The 14,978-nt window shown below is 37.3% G+C and overlaps 1 protein-coding gene across 2 annotated transcripts; it reads left to right on the top strand.

The window, feature by feature from the left end:
* The first annotated feature begins 8 nt into the window (after positions 1–8).
* rab5aa (RAB5A, member RAS oncogene family, a) lies at positions 9–14,915 on the top strand. 2 transcript variants are annotated; one of them, XM_041809022.1, is made up of 6 exons: positions 9–165; positions 7,664–7,881; positions 8,276–8,427; positions 8,619–8,741; positions 8,929–9,022; positions 12,002–14,915. In XM_041809022.1, the coding sequence occupies exons 2-6, from the start codon at positions 7,716–7,718 to the stop codon at positions 12,115–12,117; spliced, it is 651 nt and encodes a 216-aa protein (XP_041664956.1). In that variant the 5' UTR covers positions 9–165; positions 7,664–7,715; the 3' UTR covers positions 12,118–14,915. The 2 variants fall into 2 exon arrangements, with proteins under 2 accessions (XP_041664956.1, XP_041664955.1); XM_041809021.1 differs by having other exon boundaries at positions 7,661–7,881.
* The last annotated feature ends 63 nt before the right edge of the window (positions 14,916–14,978 follow it).

Here is a 14,978-nt window from a genome sequence, read left to right as displayed (position 1 = left end):
GTGTTTTGGTTCTAAGGGGAAGTCGCGAGAAGAAAGAAAGGAGGAGACGTGACGGGGTTGTTGAAATTATTTTCTTGGGTCCCTAATATCATCTGACCACAGTGTCCCGGGCTCCGTGTGTTAATACTACGGTATTTCCAGTTGTAAACGTCGCCTGGCTCTCAGGTACCTGACATGAATCTAAGAGTTGTGGTTTCCAGCTGGTATGCTGACAGGCTAAAGCTAACGTCTGCTTAGTTGTCATCGGGGACTAATGTTAGCCATCGCCGCCGCTAGCTGACTGCAGCTAATGTCGGTGAGAGCTGAGGGAATACAGAAATGCAGGCCGTTTTTATAACTCACCGTGTCCAGTGTAATTTCGCTAGGCTGATGTGCTATCAGTAGTTAACGTCAGGTATATTTTGTTGGATGACAAGCTGATAGGTTCAACAGCTAACGGCTACATGGGTGGAATCAGGTCAGTGGGTGGAAGGCTAACAGTGCTGGCATGCTAACGTTGTTTGTTAATCAAGGGTTGGTCATCTCTTTTGAATAACTCTACATGCACTAATTAGATTGATAACACCACCTCGCAGTATAGCCACGGCAGCATGTCCTCTTTTACCCCTGTTGTTTCCTGTAACCCAGACTGTCGTTTTTATCTGCTTCTCATTAAGTGGCTGGGAGGCTAAAGTAACTAGCCAGTTTAGTTAGCAAACAACACGTATGCTAACTAGCAGGGAAACAAAAATAACTGGGAAAACGGCACCCTCTCTGAAATAAAAACAGATAGAAGACCACAGCCTTGTCAGGCGAGTTTTTTACAGTCAGCTGATGACAGCTTAAACTACAATAGGCGTTAGTTTCGTCGTTTGTTGACAGCCCCTTTAATCAGTCTGAGGAAGCTGTTTTTCCCCACAGGAGCAGTCTCAGGGTTGGAATTCAACTTTTTCCTCAACCTGCCGCTGTGGTTGATAGGTTGAAAAACCAACCAGCCAAAAACAGTTTTAACAAGCCACTCTATTTTAACAAGCAGAATTAGCAAATAAGGTATAATATAATAACAGATGTATAGTACTGAAGTTGTAGGCTGTTTAATAAGAGAGAGTTGGCGCATAAATGATCCTCGTTTCAACCAATTTGTCCTCTAATTAACCTGTGCAGACGATTGCTGTTCTCCCTACTGGGCCACTGTAAATTCAGAGGCATTTTCCTACATTATGAGTATCACACTCAGGCTTTAAAATTCAATAATTAACAATTATTGCATAGTCTTAAATCCAAAATTTTAAGGTTGTAAAATTATTTAGAATTTATTGTTACAGCCTGGTTATCTAAAGAGGTTGTGAGCTAGTTTTTCTGCTTTTGTTGTTTTTGCATAATTTGATTCAATCACGCATGTGCTTTTTGGAACTGTGCCAGATCTGACATGAAATCTCCCCAGACTTCTGGTGATAAACTATTGAAATGAATACAACTCGATTACTGTGAGATATGCCCGATCAGCTGCAACAGTAGAGTAATCCCGGACACATTGGTCATTTGAAATCAGAATTAAAAATTACAAGTGTTGCTAAACTGGAAATTATACCTTTTTTTAAAATAGTTTTTCTTAATCCCTAATTTTAGTCTGTTCAGTTTTTATGTTTTAACTGCAGTGCTTGTAAGTAAATACTTGCCTTTAGAATAGCTAATTCAAGGCCACTAAGTTAAAAAAAGGCCTTCCATCCAACTACTTTTTTTATATTCTTGTCTTACTATCAGCGCAAAACATACGCGACTGTGTCATTAATGTAACTGGTTTGAAATTGAAAATGCGATGGGTCTTGAAATGTCTAAGGGGGGTCTTTAAAAGGTCTTGAAAAGTATTTAGTTCATTGCCAGATTTTCTGTATATACATTGCAAAATTGAGGCTTTGTTTAACTACCTTGGACTTATGACAAGAAAAACACTGATTCAAACACATCTTTAGCAGATAGACCAGTTGCAGTGGAGAACTACTCTAACATGATACTGAGACAAACCATCCCAGCACACAACCAACTGTAGACATTTTTGACAGCAGCTCTGACACAGGAAGGAGGAGGTGAGGTTTTTGGTCAGTTAGCTTGTAGGTCTGCTCAGCTTTGCTCATAAAGTCAGTAGAAACAAACAGAAAAATGGGTTTACTTGATGTGCTTTACTGTAACAAAATCCCTCTGTTAGGTTATGCCAGCTTTTCTCAAATGGTGTGGCAAAGCACACTGAGGAGAGGTACGGCTTATCGTGGAAATTTATAAAACCATATGTTATTACAACAACTAGGTATAGATAGTTGAACACATGTTAAAGAGGCTATTTTGCATGAATATTTAATGCTGTGATGTGAGATTTTGGCTTGATCTTCGGTGGGCCTTGGACAAATCAACTGTAAAAACCACCGGGTTAGGCTACTTTTATTTACCTGTCCCAGTGGCTGCTAAGTTTACCTGACACAGCTCTAAAGTACCTGCATTTGACAGGCGGCGGGTGCTAGTTTCCCACCAAATGCAGTCTGTGAGTTAAATTCCTCTACTTTTTTTTCTAATTCAGGAAAATGAACTGGTTTGATGCTATAAATGTTCTGATATTTCATAAGTTTACTTTAAATGACATATTTATAAACTCAAGCTCATCTGTTGTGTCATGACATAGAAAGGTAGTCTTGATACCAAAATTATAAACCTAAATATCATAATGAAAAAAAAATATATATATATTTTAAAAAAAATCAAATGATATATATCCCTGCTTTTATTCCTCAAAAACAATAATCCAGCAGGCACCCAGCATTAAATGTCTTGTTTTACATTTGCCAAAAAATTCAAGCAAGCTCATTTAAGCTATCTGTAATTGCACAGATATGTTGATAATATCAACATTCGGCATAAACTGCTTTTCTGTAAAGTAAAAGAGATTTAACTCTTCATGCTAAAACATGCTATATCAAAACATACCATAACCTTTGACAACCTAGTGAGATAATGTTACAGGTTTGAACAATTTGGATAAATAATCTTATAATGATTTTTTTCCCCCTGAATATTGCAATTATATACAATTATTTTGTAAGTTTTTTTAAGTTTATCATCTTATGTAGTTTTCAACAAACACAAGAAATAAATCATTCTATATTATTTCCAACACAATATTAGATAAATTACATAAACTGTTCTTTCCTATATGTTAGGCTAAAATTAATAAATAACATGTTTTTATCGTTTAACTTCAATCACAGCAGTAAATTGACTGATTAGTTTAACTCACAGCTTTGTGAGCAATTATTATGACAGCTAGGGCTGAACTTTTTGGAAAACTAATTGCAAATATTTTGAATCATACTGCAAATTAGATATAAATTGATGTTTTGAAGGGAATGATCATTTTTACATCATTATCATTCTTAATAAGAAAAACACACAAAAATGAAAGGTTTCTTGGAAAACTATTCCACAAGAAAAACACTTGAATGATGACATGATGTGATGTCTTTGGTATTTTAAAACACAAACCAGGTTAAAGAGATATTGTAAATCCTGAGATCTGAAAATTGCAGGATGCCGTGTTGCAGTTTAATCTAAATTTTGATTAATTTCCCAGCCTTGGATTTTGTACCAGTTGATGCATGTTTAGTAGAAACAAACACAACACCATTGTACTCTCTCAAAGCAGCTGGTGCATTTAAATAAACACTTTGAGAATAATTTCATCAAAAATGTGACCTTTACATGTAGGGATGCACAACGTTATCAGCCAATATTTTGCCTTTGAAAGTCTGCCTATATCATCTGTAATTATTGTCCATGTGAACAAATAAGTTTGAAGTTTTAAGCTGAGTTATCAGACCTATGTCAGCTCTTCTTAAATATCAACATTTTGCTAAAAATCCCATCTTGTGCATCCCTTTAAAGTAGCTGTTATTCAGAGTGACCGTGTTATACTGATTATTTGCCTCCTTGTTTAGTTGGTTGGTGAAGAGTTGCAAGTCATGTTTTGGGGGTTAGTACTGAAAATCTTAAAAACAAATTCTTCCTGCAAAATGGGACAGAGACTGTGGTTATCTCCCAACAGCAGTCATTTGTTGAATTCAAAGTTGTCAGCAATTTAATCCTAAATACGTTACAAAGAAATGCATGGCATGCATCCATCCAGAGGATCCTGCAGCTGCAAAATGCTCTGCCTGGGAGAAACTCTTGAGGCTGTTTGTATCTTTGATAAGGTTTCCTTTGCTCAGTGCTACTGTATTTGGCTGTGGATGATTTGCTTCTTTTATGATCAAATGCACTGGAGCTGTCAGACAACTTTAGGAAAATTGTGTCAGCAAGATTACATATTTTAAGCATTGAGGGGAGTTTTGCATATCTCAGTGGCTGTTGAATGACTTTATTGCTGTATGCAAATAATGAGAACATGGTTCAACACAAAGAATAAAAACATTAAAAATGTTAGAAGATACTCTACAAGTTTGCTTTTTATTGAACAGGCCTGTGCCTAACTTGTGAAGGGCTAGAGGACAAAAACACTGGCTGCACTTGAGCCTGCATTTCTTTATATGTGCTGAAATACCTCTACAGCTAATGCAGCAGCTCTGTCATGAATGAGCTTGTCAGTTATTGTTAGTCAGAGTAAGTGGGATCTGACCATTGACTGTAGAGTAATATGGATATCACATCTCTGTCTCCCTTCATTGTACACAAGTGAAGCCAAAACACTCCTGCCATATGCAGTCACTAAATAGGCAGGTAATGTCACTGGGAGCCAAGACATGGGCAGAAGGGAGCTGACGACTGCAACTGCTTACTAAATGCCACATTTAATTTACTAATAATATGACAAAGCCTCTCAAGTCAGAACAGTTGTCTACATAAAAGATTTTTATTTCTAATTGAAGCATACAGTCACTGTAAGGAGCAGCATCTGCCCATAAGCTAACAGTAATGAAATCAAAGCCATCCTTTTTAAAATCAAATGACTATTTAAAAATACTCACAAAATTTACACATTGACCTAAATCAGTATGAACAACTAGACGGACCCCAGTGGATCAGGAACCAATCATCTGATATAATTTTCATTAGAACTATGTGAACAAAGTTAACACTTAAAGTCACAGCTGTGATTCCCTGGTGTCTTCACTTGATTTAAGCTCTGTGTATGCTGTACTTTAACTCTTTAATGGAACTACCAGCCAGGGAGTAGTAAACACATGAGGATTGTTTTTTAAATTGAACTGAAGCAGGGGTTGACTGCATATCAGTAAGGGGGATTATTGTGGCAGATATTTGGAATTTGGCCAACCGTCAGTATCAGCATTTTAATTTATAGATAATCGATAAAATTGATTGATCAAAAAGTGGGCTTCTTTGGCTCCACTGCAAGGTGTGTCTTCCTCTCTGGCTTTATGCTCACTCTCCACAGTCTCAGATGTCCTGAGTACATCACAGTCTGATTGGCTAAATGCCACACGAGTACCAGCCAATCAACACTTAACAGCTGGCCTGGGTGCCACTGACACAGTGAGCATATGGAATCACTTCCTGTTTCCCTGCTGCCACTGTTGCTCTTTTCTGTTCCTTAAGCTAGTAGAGCTACGACTAAATTGTAAATTTTTCCTTTTTTTTTTTTTTTTAAATTTATTTATTTATTTATTTATTTATTTGTTTTTTGGTTGTTGTCATGCAATTTTAATTTTTTCCACGTTAAGTACATTTTGTACAATGTTCCAAATGTTTGTTATTGGTTTAATAAACTTCTAATAACAGGTATCAGCCCTGAAAAAACAAAATTGGTCCACCCTTAAACTGAAGTGCAACACCTTTGACTATTGGCGTGAAAAATACCCAGTCAGCTTGTCTGCTATTAGACGAAGGTAAATGATGTGTTCTCGTGTAACTTCATGAAAAAGAAACTTAGATTTTAGTGGAAATCATTTGATAAATACTGTTGTTTGGATGTGAAATTAGACTGTTTTACATATCCACAGCATGGGATATGTTTCTGTTCAGGAGGAGTGGAGCCTTTCAAAAATATCTCAGCGTGACTGGATAAAGTATCTGTCTGTCTCATTCAAACATAGATGTAGTAGGCCTGTTCTATCCTGGGGGCTTAACTCTAGAGCTCAACATGCAGCTGCTGTTGAGCGGCTGGTTGGTAAGTGACACTCTTGGTTTAGCCAGTCTTTAGGAGAGCAAAATCCCACAACGAAAAGCATTCAGTGTTGTTCTTTGCTCTTTTTTTTAATAAAGAAATGTGGTCTAGTTCTGAAAGGCCTACTGCTGTAGATCCAGCCATGCTTAACTCTTCCAGTTTGCAATACAACTAAACCACACCTGTAGCTACCACTTTGTTTCCTCAAAAGATGCTGATTGGTCCGTTCATTCTCTGATTTGGACCCAGGGTTTTAGATTGAAGCTTTGCAAGGTGGATCCACCTGATAACAGACATGGAATCTGGCCAGTCCAACTTCTTTGTGAGGTTAAAATATAGTGGCACCAATTGCATAACGCAGCTGTCCCCACATGCAGTTGACTTCTCCTTTTTGTAGGATACTTGTTGCATCTCTGAGATGCTTTTTTACTACTATGTTGAAAAGAGTATGCCAAACATGTCCTTGACTGAATAAGGATGACTTTTTTGGTCCTTTTATTAGGTTACACTGCTAACTCCTGTATGAGGGCCCAGTGTGCTACAGAGCTAGACGGACTGACCGACCACTGAATCAGCTGCTACAATTAACACAAATAAGAATAGGCAGATCTCATTCATAGATGATGGGAATGTGCAGCAAAAAAGGACAAAAAAGTCAATTTGGGCATCCGTAAAAATAATTACCTGTCTTGACAAATTTGACAAGAAATAATTAGACGTTTATTTTCATGTTATGGTTGGCCACATGTTCCATCTGGTAACATGGAGGAGGCAGGGTATATAACCTTTGTTGCAGTTGACCGCCAGGAAAAGCTCTTAATTGTATGGCTTCTCTTTCAGGCAGTCTTTCATCTTCATATGCATTCTACTGACCTGAAAATCAAAATATATAAGTAACAGAGAGCAGTAACTGCAGTGCACTTTCTTGCAAGAGCTGTACCTATTAACTGATAGGTTGTTTTTTTTTATTGTTGTTTAAGAAAAGTCTGTTAAAGGTCAGTAATTATGTAGCTTCTTCTCTTACATGAAAATCGCCTTTTTAAAGTGAAAAGACTTTTTTTGTGCATTTCTGTTCACACCTGTATTTTGGCAGGTTGAGACCTTTTTTCCTGAAACCCATTAAATTTTACTTGAAAACCACCATGACCTGCCAGCACAAAATGATCGTGATGACAGGTTTTATTTTACCCAGTTTCTGCTCAGAGGATTACTGTGATTCTCTAAGTGTGTGTCACATTGAAAACCAAGTGTTTGGTACTATTTTGAGCTATGGAGAGTCCCTTTTTCAAGTAATAAGAGCAGCTTATTTAAGTGCTTCTCAAGGGCAAAAATGTGTCAACGGTTAACACTTCTGATGTTGATATTTTTCAGAAATGAATGTCAGTGCTGGAAGAATTGCTCTTGCATTAGATATTAGACCTTATTTCACTTGTTCTTGCAGGAAATGTTTATGGTATTTCAGAGCCAGCAGAGTTACCTGCCAATGAGTTAACTTTTTCCTTTCACTTCTTGCAGCAGACGTCCTGACAGTTGGTTTGGCTCACAGGACACCTGTGGATCTGACTAGGTCATGGCCAATCGGGGAGGAGCTACGAGACCCAACGGGCCCAACGCAGGGAACAAGATCTGTCAGTTTAAGCTGGTGCTGTTGGGAGAGTCGGCTGTAGGGAAGTCCAGCTTAGTGCTCCGTTTTGTCAAGGGTCAGTTCCATGAATTCCAGGAGAGCACAATAGGAGGTGAGCTTAATATCAACAGAGCAGGCTCACTTTTCATGGGCTGCCAGTTCTTTGTAGATCAAATGAGTTTGTGTGTGTGTTTATTTGCCAGGTTTTGGCTTTATTTTTCTAACAGGGGGATTTTCTGTTGTCACAGCAGCACCTCTAAGTTAGACTGAGGAAAACTTCAGAGTATGAGTTACTGTTTTTTTCTTTTTTTTAAAGAATTTTCTCCTTTGATTTTGAACTTAAGATCATCAACAAAAACTTGAGTTCCAAAAATTTAACTTCATAAACATCTATTGCGTTGTTACCTTTTGATATTATACATTAACTTTTAAATATTCTCAAAGTTGTGTTTTGGTGTAGATATTTACCATGCTGACTCACCCCTCTCCTTGTCTTTGCATTTCAGCCGCCTTTCTCACTCAGACAGTGTGTCTAGATGACACAACAGTGAAGTTTGAAATCTGGGACACTGCAGGTCAGGAGCGTTACCACAGTTTGGCACCCATGTATTACAGAGGAGCACAGGCTGCCATTGTTGTCTACGACATCACAAATGAGGCAGGTCTAATTACAGCTCACTAAGTTTGTACAATATTCCTCTAACTTGATTGAATGATGCTGACCGTAGTCATACCCTGAAGAAGCAGTCACATTACTCTAGCAGTTACTTTAAAATATGCCGTATTTGTTCTTTTAAAAGCAAATAATGATGAAATACTGACAGATGATGCTATGTTTTTGTTAAACAGGAGTCTTTTGCACGGGCAAAGAACTGGGTGAAGGAGCTGCAAAGACAAGCTAGCCCTAATATAGTCATCGCTCTGTCAGGCAACAAGGCTGACCTCGCCAACAAGAGAGCTGTAGACTTTCAGGTCAGGGCAAACAGACACACACAATGTGTTTTTTTCCTGCAGTCATACTAAGAACATACATTACAATAGACTGGCTGTGTTTGTCTCAGTAACATGCATTTCTTTTTGACTCCTTGTGCCTGTATCCATAAGTTATTAAATGTTTTCTTTTTGTTTTGTTTTGTTTTTTGTTTGTTTGTTTTTACAGGATGCCCAGTCCTACGCAGATGACAACAGCTTACTTTTCATGGAGACATCAGCCAAGACATCTGTGAATGTGAATGAGATATTTATGGCTATTGGTGAGTTGTTTTTTTTTTTTTGCTAATTTAGAGTTGATTTTAAAGATACAATAGGCATCATTTTAAATATTAATATAAAAGCTATTGAATAAATATGTCCTGGAATAATGACTTACTAAACTGGACTGAATTCAGACTCTCTCTGAGTTTGTTGTTCTTAGCTCAAAGGTTCAAACATTTTTCATACATGCAAAGGGAAACTCTCCATTTCCAACTGTTGGCCCTGCCGTCCTGTGGGGAAAGAGATTACACACCCACTGGTGGGGGTAGTTTGTAGAGGTTCAGCGGTAGAGTTTTTTTTTAGAGACAGTTCAAAAAGAATCAAAAGACAACAGGAGTGACGAGACGAGATTTTATGCTATTTTCAAAACTCTGATAAGAAAATATATGACTAAATTCTTTAAAATTCAAGTGAAAGACATAAAATGCAATGATGGCAGGTCCTTTTTGAAAAGTTCTTGCTATTAATCCTCATTTACCAAATATCCTTGCTTACTTAAAGCTTGTCTTGTATAGCCATGGCTCATAAAATTTATTTAATAGCTTTAGGGGTGTAATGGTTGATGTAGTAAATGTAAATGTTTGTCCAAAGCCTTTTTTTCCAAGACAAAAAACTAGACTAAGGTTAACAAAAATAGATCTGTGATGACTAAAACTGACAAAAAATAAGTTTAATTTTTGTTAAGATGACTAAAACTAGACTAAAATGTAATTTAGTTTTGTCAGACATTCAAAATCTGTGATATTTCTCCACTGTGGGTAAATCTGTCAAAAAACAATGCATCTATAGCTTTTCTGCCTCTCAGCTGTAGAAAGCAGGGACCCCAGGTTTGGCAGCGTGCAGAGAACAAACTACCATGATTTGGTGCCAGATTCAGGCAAGAGAATAAATGCTTGCACTAAAAGTAAAGACTAAAATATGAGGACTTTTGTGGACTAAAACTAGACCGAGATGTTGTGGAGTTTTTGTCTACTAAAACTAGACAAAAACTAAAAAGGATAGAAATGACTAAAATGTGACTAAAGACTAAGACTAAAATTGAAATAGCTGCCAAAATTAACACTGTTCAGGGTCAAGGTTCGGTGCACATAGTTATATGACAAATAGATCCAAACCATTAAAAAGGGGAAAAAAATAAAAAATATATTGCAGTATTTACCGCAGTTTATGTTTGTTAACCGCTATTAAACAACCTATGAAGAAGATGGAGATGCAGCCAGTCTTAAATCTGTCTGTTTCAAAACAGCCTCCTGGTGTAAAAGCAGAATGGGTCAAAGATATTAGCGATGCTAATAAATTTTAAAGGTCATGCACGGATATGTAGAGGTAGAAAACACAGGCTATAAACATGCATTTAAGAATGCCGCTCTGACTCCATTGTAACTCTGTTGCAGCGTCTCATCCTGTGTTTACATGAGCCTAACTGTGATCCTTCACTGACAAACATGAGTCAGGATTTTGCACAAGTAAACACTGTACCGGCTATTTACCAAAAACGCTGTCACATCAGACTTCATAAATCCTAAATAGTATGATGCATTGCTCTACAATGCATGTATTTAAACTGCCATATTATAATGTATTTATTATTATTATTATTATTAATTTAAATCAGGAGATATTAGGCTATTTACTTTTTTACTTTTTTCTATTACTTTTTATTTTTTTCCTGTTTTTTTGTCTCATTTTTAATCTATCACAGGCCAAACCAACTATGCGCTATATGGAACAAACTATTTGCTGCACTGTTTTTTTGAAAAAAATTTAAAGATAAATTGGGGAAACCTTAAATTATCTGAGACTTGATGTTCTTTTTTAATGAACCGAACCTGTACTGAACGGTTGACCCAAAAAATGAAGGTATGAACTGAACCATGACCTCGGTGAGCTGCTAAACCCCTAAACAGCAATCGCTATAAAAATATTTATATTAATAGTGTCACATCCCCATTACTTCATGTCCTAATGCTACAGTTCCAATGAAAATAAAGATAATAAAAGAAGTTTAATGGACCTGAACTATCTTTATATTTTTTTAAACAATTTCAAATGTGAGTAAAACAGATTGAAATTTAAAAAGCTGCATCAACTTAATTCAAGTTTTTCTCATCCTATATCAGGGATAATGACCAAACATGTTTGCTATATAAATGTTAAAGCAGCAGCAAGAGAGGAGAGGAAAGGAGGGAACATTTAGGAAGTTGCTTAATGCACACTATCGCTTTGCAAGCTGTCTTTGCGTGCATATTTGCACTGATTAAACTCCAGGTTCTTTTCAGTGTAACTACGAATCGGTATTTACCCACAGTGGATTTATTTTACAGATGATTCCTTTTCCTCAGTCTGCCAGTATCATGCTGCTCGAATGAGCATAAGTGTGGATGGGATGTCAGAGTTGATTCAGACAGCTGAGGGAGGATCAGCTGTGCTCCACATGAACAACTTTAAAATGTCAGAAGCAAGAGAAAAGTGCGTTCTACTTCATTTGGAATACTTCATAGGCCAGCTGCGAATTAAGTAGCCTCGCGAGACATTTTTCACTGCAACGCGAAATCTCATGACATTTAAGTCTTCCAAGATCTCGTGGCACAGGATCTCGTCATACCCCTAACAGACTTCAAATCTTTGCTTGGTCTTAGATACTTAAAGGAAATACAAAGCTTATCAACTTTTTGCTTAATTTCTGTATGGAGCTCCATCCCACAAATGAAACACTGAGGGAGGGTTGGGGGAGGGAGGGAGAATGTACATTGGGGGAGGTTTTTTTTTTTTTTTTGTCTGAGAGGAAAGGGCTGAAGTGTGGCCTACTGGACCAAAGGCTCGATATTATCACTGTTAATACAGTAATCACAAGTTTTATTCTTACAAAACTGAAGTAGACCCTTAATGTTTGGATATGATCGTTTTTAAGGTGAAACATTTCTTTTCCTTTTCACAGTTTTCTTTAAGTGTTGTTAAGTATGTTTTCCCCTCTTCAGCAAAGAGATTGCCGAAGAGTGAGCCTCAGGCTGCAGGAGCCAACAGCGGACGGAACCGAGGAGTGGATCTCACAGAACCCGCTCAGCCAGCCAAGGCTCCGTGCTGCAGTAACTAACATGAAGAACGGCCCTCCGACCAGCCTGTATGGCAGTAACTAATGCGGCTGATGCCCCCGAATGCCACTGCGGTTACTAATGCAATGTGTTGTACTCTTTATCTCCACATCTCTCATTTGCAAATCAAGAAAAGATTCCCCCTCTTCTCCCCCTTTTTATATTCATCACACTTCACACAGCTCTGTGTCTTCTCCTCTAGAAATGGTTTCAGCTGCTGCCTGGTACAGCCTCAAACCATTCTGTCCCACTCTCTGCAGTCCAGCTTGTTACATCTATCAATGATTATTGATAGATCACTCATAGAGGATATTAAAGACATTAGTGCACCCTGCCTTTCACTGTGTAGATATGGGTTTCATTTAGAGGAAGTGGCCACTTCCCTATGTTTTGGAATAACTTTAGACTTAACTACTGCATTTCTAAAGTTTGTTGTTCTTTTTTTGATCTTTGTTTTCACTTCAGTTTGCTATGATTTTGTCAAAATTATGGATGCACCTACTTGTTAACCCACAGGGCCAAGGATAGTGAAACAACAAAATGTGTTTGACCTTTCGTGTGCAGTAGCACAGAAAATCTTTCATGGGAAAGGAAACACTGAGAGGAACCCTTAGCTCCACATCTCTGTCCTATCATTGGGACCTTTTTATGGTAAAATTAAGAAAACACTTAATAACTGAAGTCCTCTTAGGTTTTCTCCCTTTTTGTTCCCCATCCTACCCAATGTTCTTTTCCTTACCTGACCCAGTTTAGCACTATAGTGCACCAAGCAACCACAGCATTATCATCACCTATGCAATCTAATGTAACAGTTCTACCACCATGATATTAAAGTTATATTGGGAAGGGTTGTAATATTTCCCTTTACAACTTCATATTAACACAGATGTGGACAATTTGGTCTGATAAAATAAATTGCATTCTTTTGTTTAAACAAACAGAGGCTGCTATCTCTTCAACATCAGATGCTGAGAAGAATACTTAGTATTGTGTCAAGCAGCCAATCTCATGTCTGCATGAAAGTAGAAGATTGTGATTTAACTGTGTAAAAACCCAAGGATCTTATTGGGAGTTTTATTGTTAGTTGAGTGCATTTTTCCAACCTTAACAGTGGGTGAATGTGCATTAAATTGACTGGTGTTCCTTGCATTTGCCCTTTCCATTAACATGCATGAAGTTAGGAAAATATTTGGAACACCTTTCAACTTAGTGTAATATTGATTCCATCAGAACCTGCCAATCTGACTTCAGTAATATGAAATCCAGGTTCCACCTTTCAGACCATGTCAACAAAATTGAAAGCATTGAAGCTTCGTTATAGCAGATCTTACAGTATAACTGTTGTATTGGATTGTGTCTGATTGCTTACACGTGATCATATTGTTGTGGTTGATCAGTGTACCTTAGTGGCTCCCTTATGGGGCCATGCCTGCTTCTAGCTATCCCTTGTGGCATTGTGCAATGTTTCACAGTATTAACTCTGTGTCTTTTTTGTGTCTGCAAGGACAGATGCAGCACAGCAAAACAGCCCTACTCCACCATCTTTATCAACCTCCACACATCCTGCCACAGTGTCACTCAGAAAGTCCTTGCCTTTGTTGAATTTTTCACTTTCTGTCGGATGACTTGTCTTAATTTTGTATAGTTTCTGGGTCGCTGCTGGGTGTGAAGGTGAAAGCTGCGATATGTGAATCTGCTTCTTGATCACCTTTTGTGAATCATAATTATTCCTCTTTGTTTTTTCTCTATGGGCTTAGGAAGTGCTTTAGACACAGTTGTGTGTCAGTGTGTAAAAACTGGGCCTGGGCCGGCTGGCTGATGACAGATTACATCCGTAGACTCACTCACTCACTCATACGTGCCCATTTATGTCTGTGTTTGAACATTTGAATATAAACACACACATCCCGTTGACTTCTGAGAGAGATCATTGTACATAATCACATACACGGTCTGTTACATGCTTACTCACCTTTGTTAAGCACAGTTTTTTTCTACCCTCCCAGAGACAAACACATGTATGGTCGATAACTTTCTACAGGTCTGTCTCTTACTCATGCCTTGCACTAATGATGCTCATGAATATATCTTGTCATAATTACAGCCAGTTTGATATAAATATATATAAATATATAAATATAAATATATAAATAATATACTGTAAATAGGGTGTTGCAGTGTAGTCTTTTTTTCTCAGTGACAGGACTAATGCTTGCTAGGGAGTTAGATAATCATAAAAAAAAAACTGTACAGTTAGAAAAGAATCAGCTACAATCTGGGTTTGGACTTTTGTTGCTGTTCCTTTTTTCACACAGATGGTTAAATTATAATCAGTGGTGGTCTTTATAAATGTATGTAGTGTTATTAACAAAAAAATGAAATTGCATTTATTTAGTGGTCTGTCTTGTACCTTTTTCTTAAAGGAAAACAATAATCTCAGAACGTTTTGGTCTCATTTTTTAACAGCTATCTCTTACATTTCACTATTTTTAAAGGGGTTTTAGGCGACTATGTCTCGGTTGTAAAAGCTCTGACAAAACCAGATTATCAGTCTGCCCCTTCGTAACATCTCAGTAATCCTCTGAAGATATTGTAGGAACAGTGTAACAACTATCAGCTGGCACGATGGTGAGCTATGAATAAAACTGTATCACATAATACGGATGTAAATTGTATGTTTCATTTTTTTTTGCAGTGAACACTTAATTACAGCCGGAAAAAATAAATGCAAGCATTTTCCAGTACTGTTATGTAATGACCAAATAAATACTGAAATAAATTTGATCATTTATTATTGTAATCAGCCTGTTTGTATGTTTGTATAAAAGGACATTTGATACTAATATTTTCTTCTTCAGCAGCT

This window comes from Cheilinus undulatus, linkage group 16 (genome assembly GCF_018320785.1).
Source record: "Cheilinus undulatus linkage group 16, ASM1832078v1, whole genome shotgun sequence".
Classification (NCBI taxonomy): domain Eukaryota; kingdom Metazoa; phylum Chordata; class Actinopteri; order Labriformes; family Labridae; genus Cheilinus; species Cheilinus undulatus.
This window is presented reverse-complemented; position numbering and strand designations above follow the sequence as displayed.

Bases quoted from the DNA above. Each gene is read 5' to 3' on its own strand.
- rab5aa (XM_041809022.1), top strand. From the start codon at position 7,716: ATGGCCAATCGGGGAGGAGCTACGAGACCCAACGGGCCCAACGCAGGG. The intron at 8,428-8,618 runs GCAGGTCTAATT...TTTGTTAAACAG, and splicing joins TCTACGACATCACAAATGAG to GAGTCTTTTGCACGGGCAAA. The intron at 8,742-8,928 runs GTCAGGGCAAAC...TTGTTTTTACAG, and splicing joins AGAGAGCTGTAGACTTTCAG to GATGCCCAGTCCTACGCAGA.